At 37.8% G+C, this 21,336-nt stretch overlaps 1 protein-coding gene across 2 annotated transcripts in view; it reads left to right on the top strand.

The window, feature by feature from the left end:
• LOC115223306 (aspartate--tRNA ligase, mitochondrial-like) overlaps positions 1–21,336 on the top strand; it is a 69,575-nt gene that overhangs the window by 18,380 nt on the left and 29,859 nt on the right. For both annotated transcript variants that reach the window (XR_005003453.1, XM_029793817.2), the window contains exons 4-11: positions 247–345; positions 5,332–5,455; positions 7,578–7,624; positions 8,395–8,466; positions 11,304–11,408; positions 12,161–12,343; positions 17,200–17,307; positions 21,052–21,117. Coding sequence is in view for 1 of the 2 variants with exons in the window: in XM_029793817.2 (XP_029649677.1) it covers positions 247–345; positions 5,332–5,455; positions 7,578–7,624; positions 8,395–8,466; positions 11,304–11,408; positions 12,161–12,343; positions 17,200–17,307; positions 21,052–21,117 (804 nt within the window). In the remaining variant the exon portion in view is untranslated. The remainder of the gene's footprint in view (positions 1–246; positions 346–5,331; positions 5,456–7,577; positions 7,625–8,394; positions 8,467–11,303; positions 11,409–12,160; positions 12,344–17,199; positions 17,308–21,051; positions 21,118–21,336) is intronic.

Raw genomic sequence — 21,336 nt, 5'->3', positions numbered from 1 at the left:
GAGTCATACATACTTTTTGATTGGACCCTGTATGTGACATTTGTGTCTTTAGATTCCAATATGTCATCGATTTATCTTGTATTCAAGTGGAAATCTTTTACACAGAGAAACCAACCATAAAATTGACATTCTTAGTCTTTGAAATTAGAATTGTTTTATATTTAGTATTGTTGTTGTTGTTATTGCTGTTGTTGCTCTTGTTGTTGTTGTCGCTGTTATTTTTTTGTTTCAAATTCTTTATTTCAGAAAATGCAGACTGGAAGTATCGAAGTAAAGCTCTCTGATTTCCAGGTGTTAAACTCTTGCCGCACTAAATTACCATTCCAAATGAAGAAATTCCATGAGGTTATCTATTTAAGTTTTCTATAAACGTCATTTTTAGACAAATTTTCCTGATTCCAATTTTTATGTTTGAACATCAACAGTCACAGACATGGTTCTGTGGTTAAGATGGTTTTTTTTTTGATCACACAGTTCTGGGTTTGAGCAAATACCTTCTACCCAAGCATCGAAAGTTAAATTAGGGCCAAATGGAAACTACACAGAAGCTCATTGAATCAAATTAGCTTTGTTTTTTGCTAGTTGACTTAATCCTTCACTTGTTTTTTGGATGTCTTTAGGAAAGTCTTTCCGACTGCATGGATTTGGATTATGGAAGTCTTATTCATCTGTAAAGGTGCTGCTGTTAGTTGCATGCCAAAAAAAGCCACCTGACAGATTAGCAGACTAAAAGAAGCCAATTTCTGGCTCAAAGACATGTTATTCCCCACTTTCTGTCTTTTCTTTTACTGCTACAACAATGATGTCTACTTGTCAAAGCTGGTTAGTCACATGCCTCCTCTAATTCAGATACTGGGACACGGTAGGCTATCTAAAGACCATCAACGGATCAATGATCTGCAAATATCTTAAATTTGAAAGGAATTTTCGAGAAGGTCCAAACCCTGAAGAGAATACTTCTGTGGTCCACTTGTGGCTGCAATTCACCTGTTGTCAACCTCAACCTAGGGTACCATCCCACCTTGGCTAGAAACCCCTGACCCAGAGGGACAACAAAACATTTCAATGGCTGTTATAAAGGAAAGATCACATATTTATCCTTTCACAAGGTTGCCTTTGTATATTGTTGCTATTTAACACGCTATAAGCTATCTATCTGCCTCTCTCTCTGTTTGTCTGTCTGTCTGCCTATTTTTTGTCTCTCTCTCTCTCTCTCTCTCTCTTCTCCTCTTCTTCTCTTTGTCACATAACACATGCACAGACATTATCAATTGTTTCTCATTGAATGTAGCCCAAACAGAAAATGGAACGAATTATGTTGTTGCATATTCAAGACTTTTTTGCACATTGCATCTGCTAACTATAAAAAAATTTCAAACTCACAGAAACTGCTGGTTAAAAAAACTATGCTTTCTTCCCTCAGTTTTCTGTATTTTTTTATACTCCATGTAAAAGTAAATGTATTTGTCCATATATATATATATATATATATATATATATATATATATATATATTTATATATGCTTCTGTTTATGTGTTTATCTTCTGAATATATTTAGATTTCATACCTATATATCTCCCAATATATCTCTAAATGTGTATATATATATATATATATATATAAAATAAATATAAGAGAGTGGTCACTATATGGCTCACTCTAGCACCAGTTAATCCAAAAGTTTCAACAACCACAAAAATACATGTTTCCCATGAAAGTCAGTACGATTGTTAGCTCACACGGACAGGGCAAATAAAAAATAACAAAAATACAGATTATTTTGGGACAATTGTTTCGCTATTAATGAATTAAATGTATATTACTTACAAAAAAATCCACTTGTAGCTCCTCAGCCAAAACTATCTGGATGAAATCCACTCAATCACACACCAGATTTTACCATAACGATAAATACGCGTGTGGTTCAATTGATTACATCCGACGTTATAATTCAAATGCCCCAACTAACAGCGCGCCAAATTTTCACGGAAAACAAATACAGCATTTAGAAATAAATGCAGCATAATTATAATTAATTAATAAGGGTGAGAGAATTAGATACTAATTTAATAGTATATCTATTCTACACCAAGTGGCCTAGTGCTCCGAGAAACCTGGATTATTATAATATTTTATAATATATTATAGTGACCACTCTCTTATATTTATTTTGTAAAAATATTATAATATATTATAAAATATTATAATAATCCAGGTTTCTCGGAGCACTAGGCCACTTGGTGTAGAATAGATATACTATTAATTAGTATCTAATTCTCTCACCCTTATTAATTAATTATAATTATGCTGCATTTATTTCTAAATGCTGTATTTGTTTTCCGTGAAAATTTGGCGCGCTGTTAGTTGGGGCATTTGAATTATAACGTCGGATGTAATCAATTGACCACACGCGTATTTATCGTTATGGTAAAATCTGGTGTGTGATTGAGTGGATTTCATCCAGATAGTTTTGGCTGAGGAGCTACAAGTGGATTTTTTTGTAAGTAAATTACATTTAATTCATTAATAGCGAAACATTGTCCCAAAATAATCTGTATTTTTGTTATTTTTTATTTGCCCTGTCCGTGTGAGCTAACAATCGTACTGACTTTCATGGGAAACATGTATTTTTGTGGTTGAAACCTTTTGGATTAACTGGTGCTAGAGTGAGCCATATAGTGACCACTCTCTTATATTTATTTTGTAAAAATATTATAATATATTATAAAATATTATAATAATCCAGGTTTCTCGGAGCACTAGGCCACTTGGTGTAGAATAGATATACTATTAAATTAGTATCTAATTCTCTCACCCTTATTATTAATTATAATTATGCTGCATTTATTTCTAATGCTGTATTTGTTTTCCGTGAAAATTTGGCGCGCTGTTAGTTGGGGCATTTGAATTATAACGTCGGATGTAATCAATTGAACCACACGCGTATTTATCGTTATGGTAAAATCTGGTGTGTGATTGAGTGGATTTCATCCAGATAGTTTTGGCTGAGGAGCTACAAGTGGATTTTTTTGTAAGTAATATTACATTTAATTCATTAATAGCGAAACAATTGTCCCAAAATAATCTGTATTTTTGTTATTTTTTATTTGCCCTGTCCGTGTGAGCTAACAATCGTACTGACTTTCATGGGAAACATGTATTTTTGTGGTTGAAACCTTTTGGATTAACTGGTGCTAGAGTGAGCCATATAGTGACCACTCTCTTATATTTATTTTGTAAAAATATTATAATATATTATAAAATATTATAATAATCCAGGTTTCTCGGAGCACTAGGCCACTTGGTGTAGAATAGATATACTATTAATTAGTATCTAATTCTCTCACCCTTATTAATTAATATATATATATATATATATTTATATATATCTGGCCTAATTATGTTTATCTGCTTCACTATCCCCACCCCTCTCTCTCTGAAATTCAAAACGAAGGCTTTTATTTCACTCATTAGGGAACTTTTATATGCTGACGATTGCGATCTTGTCAGTGATTTTAAAACAGGTCTGCAATCTGTTGTATCTGTATTTGACTCAACTTGTGATGATTTTGGCTTGACCATCAACTTGAAAAAAACAGTTGTAATGCATCAACCTGTGTGTGGTGCTGTTTGTAGCCCCACTAAAATTTTTGTTAAGGTTAAGTTACTTGAGGTTGTTGATTCGTTCCTCTACCTTGGAATCTCTGTACAAAATGATGGAAATTTTGATACAGAAATACAGCTGCGAATTCAAAGGGTAGCAAAAGAATTTGGTGACTTGGAGTCGCACATTTGGTGCCAGCAACATATAAATGAGAAAACAAAGCTGTCTCTTTACAAATCGTTTGTCTTACCATCCCTGTTGTATTCTTGTGAAACATGGACTTGTTATGAAGGACATTTCAAATTGTTAGAACAATTCCACCAAAAATGCCTTCATCACATTTTAAACATTAAATGGAGTTCTTTTACTCCAAACACAGATGTCCTTGCATCTGCAGGCATCACCTCAATTAAAGCTATGGTTTTGAGGAACCAAATGAGATGGTGTGGCCATATTGTTCGAATGGCAAATGAACGCACGCCCAAACAGCTGTTTTATGGTGAGCAAGCGGAAGGGAAACGCTATCGGCATAAACCTAAAAAAATGTTTAAGGACAGTATTAGCACTACTATGAAGTCACTTGGAATGGATCCAGAGGACATAGAAACCCTTGCTTCGGATTGAGCTGGATGGCGAACAAAAGTGTGGAGTGGAGTGAAAGAGTTTGAAGAGGCCAGGATTACGCATGCAAGACTCAAGAGAGATTTAAGGAAGAATGTAACGATCAAGAAGGTGAATCACAATGACCTTTTTGTGAGCACAGTTTGTGACAGACCATGCCTTTCTTTCGCTGGGCTCAAATCTCATTTGCAAAGCCACAGAAAATGAAGCTCCACCAACTATTCTGCCTATATGTATATACACACCTTTGAATGCAGTGTATGCCAGAGGGTTTGCAAATCTAACGGAGGCCTCAAAAGACATTTTAAGATCCACAAAGATCAAAACTTATCTGCAGCTCTTGGTGGTCCAAATCAGATATGCAATCTTTGTGGGTGTCTTTTCAGAACATTGTTTGGTTTAAAAAGCCACCACATCAGATGCCATGATGGTTCTAAGGTGTGTGTCTGTGTGTGTGTGTTTATGCACACATATATCATCATCATCATAATCATTTAACATCCGTTGTCCATACTGGTATGGCTTGGACGGTTTAATCAGAGCCAGCAAGCTGGAGAGTTGCAAATGGGTCCTGTCTGGATGACCCCTAAAAGACCATAGCTTACAAAGAAGCCATCCAGTTGTTTCCACTCTTTGTCCATCTGTCTTTCGGTTTGTCTCTGCCTATTTATCTTCCTCTCCTTCTCTCTTCCTCTCCTCTCTTCCTCTCCTTCTCTCTTCCTCTCCTTCTCTCTTCCTCTCCTTCTCTCTTCCTCTCCTTCTCTCTTCCTCTTCTTCTCTCTTCCTCTCCTTCTCTCTTCCTCTCCTTCTCTCTCACATTCACACTCAAATGTTATCCATTGTCTCTAAAATAGTGAAAGAATGTCTGTCTAGCAGTCTGTCTGTTTGTCTACTTATTTATCTATCTCTCCACCCCTTCTCTCTTTACCTGTCCATGCATCTAGCAACCTACCTACTTGCCTATGTGTATCTCCTATAAGTCTCTCTTCATCTTCTGTTTCCAACCAAGTGATAACCTGTACTCCCCCCTTACGCTCTCTATCCACCTACCATCTTTTCATTGTATATCTCTCTAAGTCTTTCTCCCTCTCCTGTTTCCAATCAGGTGAAAGAATCACTTCGTATGGAATACAGGTATATAGACATACGCACTGAAAGAATGCAACACAATCTCCGACTGCGATCGGCAACGACAATGAAAATTCGGGAATTTCTCTGCAATAAACATGGTAAACTCTTATTTTGTTTAAAATGGTGCAGTGTTTCAGTTGTCAATTTGTTGTTTAGTCTCATATCAACGAATTGTTTTATCAAAGGTATTCATGGGCGGTGGCCCTCCTCTTTTGACAAAACATTAGATGGGAAACCTTTTTCTGTTGGAGAGCCACATTGAAGTTAATTGCCACATTTTACATGTAATTTTATACAGCAAAACCAGCTCAACAAATTTACTTTTTGTGATGTATTTACATTAAGTATGATACACAGATGGCTATTTCAATCTAATACTGTTTCTGTCACATATAATAGATGTTTATTCAGCCAGGCAACTATTTGTAACACCAGTGATTGTTTATTCACTGTTTTCCTACATTGGTGGAGACAAATTTCATTTCAGCATGATGTTGGCAGTGAGTACATGCTACTGACAAAGTCTAATGAGGCAGAAATGCACATCTAGCATTCTCACTTGCTGCTACTAGGATGAGCTTCCTCTCTCTCTCTCTCTCTCTCTCATCTACCCTTTTTATCTTTTAATTGTTTCAGTCATGAGACTGCGGCCATGCTGGGGCACTGCCTTGGAAAACTTTTAGTCAAATGAATTGACCCCAGTAACCATTTGTTTTTTTTTTTGTAACCTGGTACTTATTCTGTTAGTTTCTTTTGCCAAACTGCTAAGTTACAGGAACATAAACACATCAACACCAGTTGTCAAGCAGTGGTGGGACACACAAACACACACATGTATACAATGGGCTTCTTTCAGTTTCCATCTACCAAATCCACTCACAAGGCCTTGGTCTATAGAAAGGCTATAGAGTTTATAGAAGACCAAGGTACCATGCAGTAGGATGGAACCTGAAGCCATGTTGTTGGGAAGCAAGCTTCTTACCACACAGCCATGCCTGCACCTATATATTGTGTTGCTAAGCACTGCATGTCAATAAGAGTTTATCTTTGAATGAATATCACATTAAATTTACCTTACACAATCAATTTACTTAATTATTTCTAAAAAAAATTAACAAGTTGTAAAGAAAAGTGGTTTTTTGGAAGAAATATCCCAACTGGAAGTTTTCTTTTAATTTTATGAAAATTTCTTCAAATTTCTGTTTTGAACACAATTTTTATTACTTGAAACAAATAATTACAATTTTAGATCAAGAAATAGAAATAAAATCCACATTTAGTTAAAATGATGGGTTTTTAATATAATTAAATCAATAAAAATGTATTCCATTGAACTGGTTTTTCCTGAAATGTTGCACTTCTTTCATCAGACCTCACTCATCCCTTAAGTAGATTGTGTGTTCCCCAGCCCTGGTGTAGATGGCCTGGGGACATACCATGCATTGCCAATGTTCTGCGTAAGGTAGGTGTTGCAGGCAAGGGTGTGCTTTTTTTTTTTTTTATTACTATCACTTTTTCTTCTATTTTTTTTCTTTTACTTGTTTCAGTCATTTGACTGCGGCCATGCTGGAGCAGTACTGCCTTAAAGAATTTTTAGTCAAATGAATCGACCCCAGTACTTTTTTTTAAAGCCTGGTACTCATCCTATTGGTCTCTTATGCCAAACTGCTAAGTTATGGGGATGTAAACACACCAGCACTGGTTGTCAAGTGGTGGTGAGGGGCAATCACAGACACAAAGACACACACACTTAGATATATATGCGATGGGCTTCTTTCAGTTTCTGTCTGCCAAATCCACTCACAAGGCTTTGCTCATCCCAAGGCTATAATAGAAGATACTTGCTCAAGGTGCCACACAGTAAGATTGAACCTGAGACCATGGGAAGCAAGCTTCTTATGCACTCAGGGCAACTGCCCTATTTTATAAAGGTTGCTGTTGTTGCTTAACTCCATGTAGGCTCTGGTTGAGCAAAGCACTCCAACCATGCCCATCCTGTCTTTTTTTTCCAGGCAATCTGTTTCTAATACTATATAATCCAGTGTAGTTTTAAACAGTCACCTTTTTTAACAACTCAAGTATGTGATTAATGACACTCCATTGCTAAGTCATTGTCAATGTTATTAAATTAATTAGTGATCATATTAAAACACACACACAAACACCGATAAAGAATGATGATGTTTGTTGTTTGAGTTATTTTTTTTCATTCTTTTGTAGATTTTGTTGATGTTGAGACACCAGTTTTATTTCGAAGGACACCAGGGGTAAGTTGTGTTGTTTGCCTTGTGTCAGCTTTAGTGTGTGGTGTTGCTCGTCACCAGACATTGACTTCAATGCTTTGCTTTATTCTGAGGGTTAAAACCACAAGTTGACAAACAATGCTAGACAAAGAGTCTTTTACTGACAGCATACAGAAAAAGAAGTTTTGAAATAAGTCAGACAATCGCAAAGGTTGTGGTGAAACATTAGATTAGTAATCTCCTGCAGAACCTCAGAAAGCAATGCTAACCAGAGCATTATACATATACTCACATACATGTATCTCACATCTGTTCTGGAATCAAATTAGTGACCTGTAAAGCTTCAACGGGGTCACTGGACCTTTTATTTAAAAGCAACCAGACTGTCTCTTTCTCACCTTCTGGATGAAATCATTTGTGGTTTCACCTCTGCCAAGTGTAAGATACCCAACACACACCATCTGTTACAACAGCACCCCTACAACTTCATCAAGGAGTTAAGAGACCATGACATATATGTGTGTGTGTGTGAGTGCATATATCTTTTGGTGATGTTTTATGAACGAAGTCTCTTGAAATATTTGTTCTGCATCAAGTTATAGCCACTGCCTTGTCACCAGAAATGCAGTGAACCAGTAATTAGCCTGTTGAAAAAAAACCATAACTGACCAACCAGCTAGCCATCCAACCGGCTGACCACAAATGCTCTTGTCTACCAAATATGGTAATAGAATAAATAAATGAATATTAAATAGCTATCAAGTTAATTTTAATGGAATTATTTTCTGTTTCAGGGTGCCAAAGAATTCATTGTTCCCACCCATACCCCAGGGAAGTTTTACAGTCTTCCACAGTCACCACAACAGGTAAAGTATTCTTTGTTTATAAACAGGGGTTGGCAAAGTTCTTCTGTCTTTCATTTATTCTGGCAATCATGGATCAACAGCATCAGGTAAATTTCTGAAACCAAATTAACAAGTTGAATTCCTTTGTTCTTCATAAGAAACATTTAAAGAAATTTAATCAAAATACTTAACAAAATCGATAAAGTAAAGAACATTGAAAATTCAGTCTTATTATATTGATATAGTCAGACTATTTAATGGGAAATATGTGTTTGTTATTGCATTGATAATTAGCTGGGAACTAGTGGGGTTTAGCCATAACCCTTTAGCATTTAAACTAGCCATATCTGACCCAAATATTTTACCTGTTTTATGTTGAACCCAGCCAGATCCAGCCTTTCACACCTATCCTTCAATATCATTCAAAAACTACTCAATCACATCATCAAAATCTCATTGCTACAAGACAATACAGGATTAATTCAAAACAATGTGAGTTAAATAAGCCTTACATATCGACAGAATAAGCTGAATGCTAAAAGGATAAATTGCTGCTGTGCTCTTCCAGATTTTGTTCACAAATAATTCAGCATCCTTTAACTCCTTGGGTAGCCAGGAACCAATATTAATCATTGTGTCAACGCTTCTTTAGTATTGGCACAGGTTCAAAAGTTTGTGCGGTGAGTGGGTATAGTAATCTGAACTAATCCCCTGTATGTTTTATTATTATTATCTAATCCTTCAAGGCAGTGAACTCGTAGAATTGTTACCGCATTGGCTGAAGTGCTTAGCAGCTTTTCTTCTGTCTCTATGTTCTGAGTTCAAATCCCACTGAGCTCAATATAATAAGTACCAGTTGAGCACTGGCATCAATGTAATCGACATAACCCCCCCCTCCCTCCAAAATTTCAGGCCTTGTGACTATTGTAGAAAGGATTGTTATTTAATCCTCTTCTTCCCAATTAGGAAATAAGATTTCAATGTTTTGGTGCCATTCAAACTGACATTTAGCAACTTTCTGTTCTTTGCATCAAAGTAAGATCCATTTCTGTTAGCTTACCTTTAACTGTTCTATTCCATTTGTTCTTTTACTGCCCAGGCTGTTTGTTCTGGTAATGAGTGCAGAATAAAAGTTGGTGATGACGGTCAGACAGTGAAAATGCATCCACTCTGGACTGGGTGGATGGAAAATGGACTCAGTATCATCAAAGACAAAAATGGAGTGATGACATCTGGGACTGTATGGGGAGGATCCTGGTAGAGTGCATGGCTGTGGTATGGGACCAGTATGTAGTAAGAAATGTCAGTCTTAATGCTACCTTTGATATCCTGTCCCTAACCATTCTGAGTGCAAGACCCTGACCCAAGCAAATTTAATCTTCTCGTGGACTTCTTATATGAATTCCCTTAAAATTACACAACTCACACCCATATTTTAGGGACAACTCCTGCTAATAATTTAAATTTAAATAAATTTTAAATGAAACAAAAATTTAGAATATATTCTCATAAAAGTATATGTAGCAGTCTGATGGCCAAGACTTCGAAGTCACTGTCAACAACATTCTTGTATAAGAATAATAAATTTGTACTCTACAAAAGTACAGAGTAAGCCATCAGATTAATGTAAAATTTAAGAAACACACAAAAACCGTTGGATTCACTTCAACATTTAAATTTTAATTTTCCAAAATATTTTCATCGCTTTGAGACCGTGACCTGTTCACTGACAAAATTCCGTGCTGATGCAGCACAGAATTTTGTCAGTGAACAGGTCACGGTCTCAAAGCGCTGAAAATATTTTGGAAAATTAAAATTTAAATGTTGAAGTGAATCCAACGGTTTTTAATGAAAGATTGTTTTTATTATAACTGAACATAAAAACAAACATTAATATAAAAACATATTGATTGATTATGTTCATTCTGATGGCAAATGGTCAAGGGCTTCAGAAAGAAACCACCTCCCCCACACTCTTTGCCATAAACTTCAGCCTTGTACACTCCACCAAGATTCACTCCTGGGTTTCAGACAGAAACACTACTCCTTGCCACACATTGTAGCCTCCTGTTGCAGTCATACTTTCCAGATTCTTCTCTACCAGTCGTTGCCTTCATCTTCATCTTTGTGACACGTGAACCTATTTTCATCCACCCAACCCCTGAGGATGTAGGCACAGAGGTTGTGACCCTTGATAACATGGTCTAAATACTGCAGTAGTTGTCATCCCCAACTTTCGTACCTGACCCACCTCCTCCATAGAAACCAATCACAACTCATTATTTTGAATGTGGTGAATGCCAGGGAAATGGGTGGCTTAGCGGTTAGGCTTGTTTGCCTCCCAATCATTTGAACATGAGTTCAAAACCAGATACTATGTTGTGTCCTTGAGCAAAGCACCTTACTTTAGTGAATCCTGTTCTTATTTGTAAAATAAATTTTTATTGAATTTTGTTAAAATACCTTATTTCACAGAACTCCAGAAATTTTAATCATAAAAACTTGGAATTCCTTGGAACCTAACCATCTGAGCCAAAAACATCTATTTTAAGGACCCGTACATACCTAGTAGTTATTTCAGGGATCTTGCAAAGACGAATTCAAAATGCAAAGAGACCAATTAAATGTTGCTAGGCTTCCAGCCTGGCACTTCTACTATTTCAATTATTCTACCCCCATTTGGAGAGGGAGATGAGGGTGAAGAAGAGGGTAAAGGTAGAGAAGAAAGTGTGGGTAGAGACGGTTGATTATCTGCTTATTATGAGTCTGCTCAACCAGAGCTACCCTTGGCGGAGAGAGGGTGGGAACCTCAACAACCACCTCTGACTCAGTCTTCCATTTTTTGGTTTCTGTAACAGTTCAAGCAGTTGCTGATGGCTGGTGGCCTTGACAGGTATTTTCAAATTGCAAAATGTTTCAGAGATGAAGGTGCTAAACCAGATCGTCAACCAGAATTCACTCAGGTAATTTTAACCCTCACCATTCATCTTCTATTTTCTGCCTTTTACCTTGTTTTTATTACTTTTTGTGCAGAGGTAGATTTGGTAAATTGTCAGAGAAATAAAACCGCACAAGGCCTCACAATATTTGATGTTTTGCCCTACCGATCCCCACATAGATAAAATAAAGTTAAGTTTATCCCTAATTGGGATAAACACTAAAACAGACCTCACCCCCCACCCCACCTCATTCCACCTCACCCTGTATGAAGATCTATGTTGGTGAGCTGGCAGACTCGTTAGCACTCTGGGAGAAATGATTAGTGGTATTTCATCTGCCTTTATGTTCTGAGTTCAAATTCCGGCATGGTTAACTCTGCCTTTCAACCATTCGGCATCAATAAAATGAGCACCAGTTGAGGGGGGGGGGGGGGCGATGGAATAAATTCCCCCGCCCCATGCCCCTGTGCCAAAACTTGAAACCATTATTATTAGGAAGGCAGTGAGCTGACAAAATGCTTCGTGGCATTTGGTTTGTCATAACATTCTGAGTTCAAATTCCACTGAGGTCAGCTTTGCCTTTCATTCAGTGAAATACTGGGGTCAATGTAATCAACTTACCCCCCCCCCCACTCCCCCGAAATGGCTGGCCTTGTGCCAAAACTTGAAAACAATAAAAAGCGATCAATACTGAGAAACAAAAGTGTCTGAATAAAAACAAAAAAATAAATGTGACTTTGTTAATTGAACTTTTTCCAATTTCTTATTTAATGCAGGTTGATTTAGAAATGTCTTTTGTCGACATGGATGGTATTCTTTCTCTCACAGAAGACATGTTGGCAGCTTCCTCGCCTGATTCCAAACAACAGAAACTCTGCACACCGTTTCCTCGTATGTCCCACCACCAAGCCTTGAAATGTTTTGGTTCAGACAAACCTGACACACGATTCGGTATGGAAGTAAGTGGAAACGTTTTGCTCTGTGTGTTTGTCCCCTACTGGTGTTGGTGGGTATATGTTCCCATAACTTAGCAGTTCAGCGAAAAGGACTGATAGAATATATACCAGACTTAAAAATAAGTACTGGGGTCGATTCATTCGACTAAAAATGTCAGTCTAATGACTGAAACAAGTAAAATATAAATGATAAAGATCTTGTGATGTCAAGGCAAGAGTATACACCCTCCCCTCACACAAAGGTTAGCACCAGGAAGGGCATCCAGCTGTAGAAAAATCTGCCTCAGATGTGACGATGATGATGATGATGAAACAAATGGGCTTTCATTTTCCATCTGCTTTGGTCAACCCATGACCTTTGTTGAAGATAACTTTGGCACTGAACCTGAGACCACATCATTCGGAAGCAAACTTCTCAACCACACAGCCAAGTCTGTGACATTAATCCATAATTTTCTTTTCGAACTAAGAGATAAATTTGTGAATCTGTTTCGTAGAAACTTCTTCATATCCATCTCAAGAGGAAAGAACACGAAAAATAAACAAGAACAAAAAAAAATGGGACCCGTTTGTAAAGGGAGGTAACTATGGTCGACAGACGGTGCAAGATTATTACGAGAAATATTGCTTGGAACGGAATCGAATGACTCTTGGGTTATGTGATAGTGTTAATGATAAGGAACGATAATTTGATTAATTAAAGAAGAGATTAGGAAGGCTAGCATCAGGTTATTTACCTTATAATCGTTATTGTCCTCTTGGTTATGGTTGTCCTGCTCCCTCCTCTTCATTATCATGACAAGCACCACCACCACCACCATCATCATCATCATCATCATCATCATTGTCATCTTATGTCTGCTTTCTACTCAAGCATGGGTTAGTGGCGTCATAATGATGATCCTGGCCATCTCGACCTGTTGGATGCTCACATCTCACTTTTACATTCCGTGTATGATGGAGTTTCTGCAAATGGATGTCTGTCTCAATACCAAGCACTTTACAAAGTGTACTAGGTACATTTCGTACGAGGTACACTTTGTAATGGGTACATTTTGTACTGGGTAGATTTTACCATGCCACCAGCGCTTGAGAGATTTCCGTGTCCTCCTTCGAAACTAAAATGTCCTCTCTATGTTCATTTGTCTCATGACAAATTAACACAGTTCTTGTGTTAAAACTGAAATTTAGATAAAAGTGAATCTCAAATATTTGACCTTTTAGCATTGGAACCAGCTGCTCTACCTATTTCTTTACTACCCACAAGAGGAGAAACAAGGACAGACAAACGGATTAAGTCGATTATATCAACCCCAGTAACTGGTACTTATTTAATCGACCCCGAAAGGATGAAAGGCAAAGTCGACCTCGGTGGAATTTGAACTCAGAACGTAGCGGCAGACGAAATACCGCTAAGCACTCCGCCCGGCATGCTAACGATTCTGCCAGCTCATCACCTTTCCACAACTCTACTTGCTTTACATTCAAATTGAGTAGATTCAACCTCTCACATCCATCCTACAATGCTGTTCTATAAAGCTAAATGTTATTGAAATCTCAATGCTACAAGATAATGCCTTATAAATTCAAGACAATGTGAATAAACAAACAGAACATTTGATCCCGTAATCTGAATATTAAAGGGTTAAAGTAAAAATTTTGCTGAAGTAGAATCAATTTGTAAAGAGTGTGCGGGTATGGCTGTGTGGTAAGAAGCTCACTTCCCAACTGCATGGTTCCAGGTTCAGTCCCACTGTGTGACACCTTGTGCAAGTGTCTTCTGCTATAGCTTCGGGCTGACCAAAACCTAGTGAGTGGATTTGGTAGATGGAAACTGAAAGAAGCCTGCCATGTGTGTCCTATTGCCCTTTGACAACTAGTGTTGCTGTGTTCACATCCCCATAACTTAGTGGTTCAGCAAAAGAGTCTGATAGAATAAGTGCCAGGCTTAACAAAGAAATAAGTAATGGGTCGATTCATTCACTCAACTAAAAATTCTTCAAGGCCGTGCTCCAGCAGGGTCGCTGTCCAATGACTGAAACAAGTGAAAGATAAAAGATAGAATCAAATTTTGCTTGACGAGTGCAAAAGTGGCTGTATTGTTGAGGAGTTTGCTTCCCAACTGCATGGAGCCAGGTTCAGTCCCATTATACAGCACCTGGGACAAATATCTTCTATAACCCTAGGCCAACCAAAAAACCGAGGTTTTATGAGTAGGAAGGAATTACAACTGTGTTTCGTGGTCTGCTACCACAACAGCTCCTTTATAGGATCCAGTTAGCTCAATACATCATCAGGAGGAACCACGTCCGGTTTCGGCCCCTACTCCTCTACCGTTTTGACGTGGCGGGGCCCCAACTTTCGGAGGTGTCTTCAGCTCTGGTGTTGGGTGCATGTCTTCTTTCTTCTGTTCCCTCGCCTCTTCAATGTATCGTCAGCAAGTGTCAGCCGGTGACTGACTGTCTTGTCAAATTTCTCTCTTTAAATACCTGCTGCATAGGCCCCAGCAAGTTGTCACGTGACACTGACTCACCTTAACTGACTAGTGAAGGCGCATAGTTTTAGCCCGCGCTTTTTCTAAACGACGTTACCTGTCAGTCAGCGAAGCTGATTCAGTCAGCTCGTCTCACCTAATGATGTTATTTCCCGTCAGCATGTTTAAGACTTTCAAGCCATTTTCGGTCTTCCCGCTTCAGCCATATATAGAAGCTGGCTTTTTCAACTGCCTCCTGTACTCTCCTTATTAGTTTACGCAGCTCGGGGCTAGAAAAAACAAATCTTCTTTTGAAAAGCGTTGTCATTTTCCTTTCAATGAAGCCTCTAGCCCCCACTGCCAGGTGATAATATTCGACATTCCATCCCTGTTCTCTGCATTCTTCGATTAGCTTTCCATACCTCTTCTCCTTTCATTCCTCTGCATTGCCGATGTTCTCTCCCCAAGGTACTGTCAGTTCTAGTAAAATTCCCATTCTCCAGTCTCTGTTCCATAGGACTAAATCCGGTCTTTTTGTTGTTTTTATTAGTGGAAATATTACTTGTCTTTCCAAGTTCGTGGCCACCTCCCAGTATCCTTCCCATCTTTTGTCTATCTCGTATACTTTACTTGTAGGCCTGGTTTTATAACCTTTTCTCTCCTTGTGGAAGTATACTTTCCTGCGCTTTTCTACTTTTGGGTACTCTCCCCTATTGTACCTCTCGATCTTCTCCTTGAGTGCTGCACTTATGATGCCGAGGACTTGATTATGCCGCCATGTATATCATTCTAGTGCTAGTCTGCAACCTGACAGAACATGTCTAACCGTTGCTTTCTCTCCGCATCTACACTCATCGGTTTTGTTTATGTTCCACCAGACTAAGTTCGCCGGTGAGGGTAGAACGTCGAAGGTAGACTTGATCAGGAAGGATGTTCTTGCTTGTTCCCAAGCCCAAAGTTCCTTCCATGATATTCTGCGGTTGATCACATATTCCTCCCATCTCAGGCACTGTCCCTGTTGACTGCATTGCACCAAATGTACATTTCGCCTTTCTTCTTCCTCCTTTCTCACTTCGTATACCACTGCCTCTTTCATCTCTTTTACACTGCTCTTGCAAAATGGCCTGAAATTTTGTGACCCTAGGCCGGTTCTAGCTTCTTGCGTCGCTCCGACTATACCTGCGTGCTTTAGTTTTCTGATCGCCCTGTTCACTGCCTCTTCCGCCTTCCATTTCCTCCCTGATCGTACCTTTGAAGGGTTTTCCCAGATACTCTGATCTTTTGAATACCTTAGCATCATTTCTGTCCTTGCCTTTCCTGCCTTATATTCTTCGGTGATTGATATTATTGGTAGTTGCAGCACAGGTTTTCCATATAGTGCAGTTGTATTCAGTGGTTTTGGCAGACCAAGCCATTTTCTGATAAACACACTGCATCTTTGTTCCATCCTTTCTACTCTACTCGAGGCTATTTCGTACATTTGCAATGGCCACATTATTCTTGGGTACAGCCCAAATTGCAGTATCCAACACTTGAATTTTCCCAGCAGCGTTGTTCTGTCAATTGCCTTTAATCCTTGTGGATTAGTTAGACAGAACCTGGAAGAAGCCCACCATGTGTGTGTGTGTGTGGTTATGTGTGTGTGTGTGTGGTTGTGTGTGTGTGTGTGGTTGTGTGGGATGGTGTTTCTTTGTTTCAACTTTGCATGATTGTTGTAAATGAGTGTTACTGCCAGAGAAGCAATATACTTCATTTCCAAACTTGTCTAGCCATAGGGAAATATCTCCTTATTTGGAAACAGATGAGGATTGGTGACACGGAAAGCATCCAGCCATAGAAAAATCTGTCTCCACAGATTTAGATTTTTCTATGGGATGCGTGTGAGTGTGGAAGAGAGGATATTAAAACACTGAAAAATAAGGAAAATTGAAAATAACAAATTTATTATTTTGTTGTGTCTAGGGAGAGTCATTGTGCCAATATTAATAACACACACACACACTGTTTCAATTCCACTCCTTTGTTATTAGTCAATTAGTTAAATATCCATCCAACTAACTAATTGATCATTTGTTTAATTTGTTGGAGTAGAATTGAACCAGTGTGTGTGTGTGTTATTAATATTGGCACAATGACCTCCCTAGACACAACAAAATTTGTTTCAATAAATGAATTCACATTAATAATCTTGTAAACCAAATGCAAAAATGAAACAAAATTATTACTTTTCACTGATTTTTGATGTTTAAGCTATGATTTAACCCAAACAGATCCAAACATTTTACAATTTAGAATTAACCAAAATTTAACTTTTGTTTGTAAAAATAAATATTGTTATCAAATTATATGTTTTTATTGTTGTTTAATTGTATTTTCATTCATCTAGCTGAATGATATTTCTCATATCCTACAAGACAGTGGCATTGATTTTTTAAACACTGTCTTATCAACTCCACTGGGTTCTGTCCAGACGATTGTCCTAAAGCAAGGAATGGTTAGCATATTTATTTATTTAATTCTTTTATAATCACGTATTTCTTCTGTTTTTTCTTTTACTTTGGTTTTGTTCATGCACCAAATCGTTTTTTTTTCAATGTCCTAACAATTCTACCAATCCACTACCCATACTACTACTACTACTACTGCTACTACTACCACTAACCACCACCACCACCACCAACACCACCACTGCTGCTGCTGCTAATGATAAGAAGATATTGGATCATTAGTTATAACTGCTCAGGAACAAACCATTAAACTGAATCTGATGAAGGCAAAAATTGATAAAACTTAGAGAAGAAATGCAGAATTTTGGGAGAAGGAGACAAAGGTATCAACTATCTCTGAAGTGAATGCAATAAGTTAGTAGAAAAAGAGTATAAGTAGAAGCATGACTGTTGGTAAACGAGTGCATTGGTATGTTAGCCAAGTAAGAGAGAAGTGGTGTGAAGGTGAGACAGAGGCTGTGATGGTGAGTGATGATGGTGGCATTTTGTAGTAGTTCTCCATGAAGACTGACCGTAGTATTTAAGCAAGAAGACCATATATGTTGGCTGTGGACAAGAGAAAAAGAAGAAAACTATAAGGTCATAGAAGATCTTCATCATCATCATCATGAAGATAGTGGATAGAAAAGAAACTGAAAAAATTTGAGAAGTATCAAGATCTGGTCAGATTTGAAGAGATTATGGGTGATTAAGATGATAATTGTTCCTGTAATCAGTTGGTGCACTTGGCACAACACCTAAAGTGTTGCCATAGAGACTGGAAGATAGTGGAGTTGGAATTCACATTATCAACCTGCAGCAAAGTGCCATCCTGTATTCTGGCAGAATCATAAGAAAGGTTCTTGAGGTTTGAAGAGATTTGTTGTGACCAGACCTCAAGACTACATTCCTGCTGACTAATAGTGCATGTAATAGCTTTAGCAATAATAATAATTCTTTCTACTCTGGACATTTTGAGGAGGAGAGCTACATGATTATATGGACCCCAGTGCATAACTGGTACTTATTCCATTGACCCTCAAAGAATGAATAACAAAGTCAAACTCGACAAATTTTGAATGTTAAAGACAGACAAAATGCCATGATTTGAAAAGATGCACTGAAGTTCCAGTGTGCGGCACCCAGGGGCAGGCTCTCCAAACTAACTACTTTAACATCAGATGCTCTCGTTAAGATCAGGTTCTCCAAACTAACTTCATGTTGACAAAATGAAAGAATCACCATTTTGTAGAAAGTGTGGAACAAAAGCAGAAATGGTCAGCCATTTGATAAGCAAGTGTGCTAAGTTGGCACAATGAGAGTACAAAAGATGTCATGATAATGTTGGTAGTTATATCCAGTGGATGATATCTGAAACATATGGGTTTGTCCGAGCAGCTAAGCAATATGAGCAGAAACCGGAAAAGCTGTTAGAGAATGTCCGATTGAAGCTTCTGTGGGACATCACCATTCAACATGATAGAATGGCTGTGGCAAGACGTCCAGACATTGTAGTTGTCAACAAGAAAGAGAAAGAGATCAAACTTATTGATATCTCCATTCCAGGAGTTGGAGTGAAAGATAAAGAGTATGGAAAGACAGGGAAGTATGAGTCACCGAAGGAGGAGATTGGAAGATTGTGCTGGATGAAGAAGGTTTTAGTGATTCCAGTGGGGATTGGAGCATTGGGATGCATAGTGGACAATTTCAAGGACTGTGTAAATAAAATTGAAAATGATGCAAGGTTACATGTCATGCAGAAGACCGTATTTCTTGATAAAAAATGGAGTTTAAGGCACAGGAGAGGTAGCAGTAAGGGACCTTTTTCAATTTGTTGATTGTTCCCTTACTGAAATGTCTGAATAATTTAATATCTAACTTTTAGATACACAAAACATGAGGCTGTGGCTCTCATGGCTTCTGATCTTCACTGATCGGAAGTGTTATCGTGTACATTGTTTTGTCTTGGTATAAAAGATGGCCAACAGCAAATATTCTGCTCAATACCACAGATTTACTTGTCAGTTGTTTGACTTTAACCAGTTGAGCATGTCCCTTAGTGGCTGACGATATGTGCTTCTCTGATCACAAGCAGAAGTAGTGGAGGAGCATCATAGCCGTGTATTTGGAGAGATTTTTTGGGATTTGAATAATTCAACCTTGGAAACATGGGTGTTTCATTCATCATTCTAAAACAACCCTTATTCAGATTTTAAGCAGGATGGTCTACTCATCCTGAATAAAATTCTAATTGGGCCCCAACCTGCAAGGTTATGTGCTGTTTATCTTGATATGAAATCATGTTGTGCACATATGGTTGTGATGCATGTGTCTGGTGTACACTTATAATAATAACCTCAACAACTGCAGTAACATCAGCAACAACTATAACAACAAGTACTATAATAATAATAATAATAATAATAATAATGGTTTCAAATTTTGTCACAAGAGCAGCAATTTTGGGGAAGGGGATGAGTTGATTACATTGACCCCCAGTGTTTAACTGGTACTTATTTTATCAACCCTAAAAGGATGAAGAGCAAAGTCGACATCAGCGGAATTTGAACTTTGAATGTAAAGTTGGACAAAACGCCGCAAAGCATTTTACCCAGCATGCTAATGACTCTGTCAGCACACCGCCTTAATAATAATAATAATGAAAATAATAATAATAATAATAATGATGATGATGATGATATGCCCTAATGCAGTACCAGGCAGTGGCTCTCATAGTTTCTCATCTTAACTGATTGGAAGTGTTATCATGTCCATTGTTTTGTCTTGGTATAAAAGATGGGCTACAGCAGATATTCTGCTCAATACCACAGATTTGCTTGTTAGTTGTTTGACCATAACCAGTTGAGCATGTCCCTTAGTGGCTGACGATATGTGCATTTCTGATCACGAGCAGAAGTAGTGGGGGAGCATCATAGCCATGTGTTGATAGGAATTCTTTGGGGTTTGAATAATTCAGCTCTAGAAACATGGGTGTTTCATTCAACATCCTTAAACAACCCTTATTCAGGGACCGTTTGAGCGGGATGGGCTACTCAACCTGAAGAAAATTCTAACTGGGCCCCACCTGCAAGGTCATGTGCTGTTTATTTTGATATGAGATCATGTCTCACACATATGGTTGTGATGCATGTGCCTGGTGTACCCTTATCAGACGGGTAGTCATGATGGGTATACTGGGCTTCGTATATTTTACCCTAGTGTCACTTTGATGGCATGCACTGCTCTCTCACTCAGTAATAATAATAATAATAATAATAATAATAATAATAATAATAATAATAATAGTATCAATACCAGCAGATGACAACGTGTCTCTAAAAGAAATGGAGAAACTTTCAAAATACAAAGACCTGGAAATAGAGGTAACCAGAATGTGGAATCTAAAAACAGAAACAATTCCTATCATAGTAGGTGCATTAGGCATGATAAATAAATATTCAGACAAATACATAACAAAAACACCAGGACTTACAAACACATATAACATACAGAAAATTGCACTACTAGGCACTGCACACATCCTACGCAGAACACTTTCCATACAATAACCATCAGAGCATCACAATAAATCACAGCACATACCCAAGGCACACAGAGCTGCGCTCGGTAGTGAAGTGAAAGCATGCTATAAAAATAAAACTACTGAATGATAATAATAATGATAATAATAATAAGCATTTCTCATCATAATCTGAGTAAAAGACATTTATGTATTCTTTGTAATGTTTCAGAAATATTTGACTAGCAGAGATCTTCGGAAAGTGAAAGATTTGGGAAATGAAAACACAACATTAGCAGTGAGTGGTTATTGACAATTTTCTTTATTTTTTCCTCTTTTCTTTTTTGTCTGTATCCTTTAAAATGATACAAAAAATCCATAAAGCAGTCTTAGATTTTCAGTGAGTTGAGTTTACAGCCCAGTTTCAATTCCTTGTTGTAACCCAGTACTTTTTAAAGTGGGTGGTTCTGCAGTAGAACATTTTATTGATTACTGAGGGCAATAGGGAGTAAGGGCA

The sequence above is a fragment of the Octopus sinensis genome, linkage group LG22 (assembly GCF_006345805.1).
Source record: "Octopus sinensis linkage group LG22, ASM634580v1, whole genome shotgun sequence".
NCBI lineage: Eukaryota > Metazoa > Mollusca > Cephalopoda > Octopoda > Octopodidae > Octopus > Octopus sinensis.
This window is presented reverse-complemented; position numbering and strand designations above follow the sequence as displayed.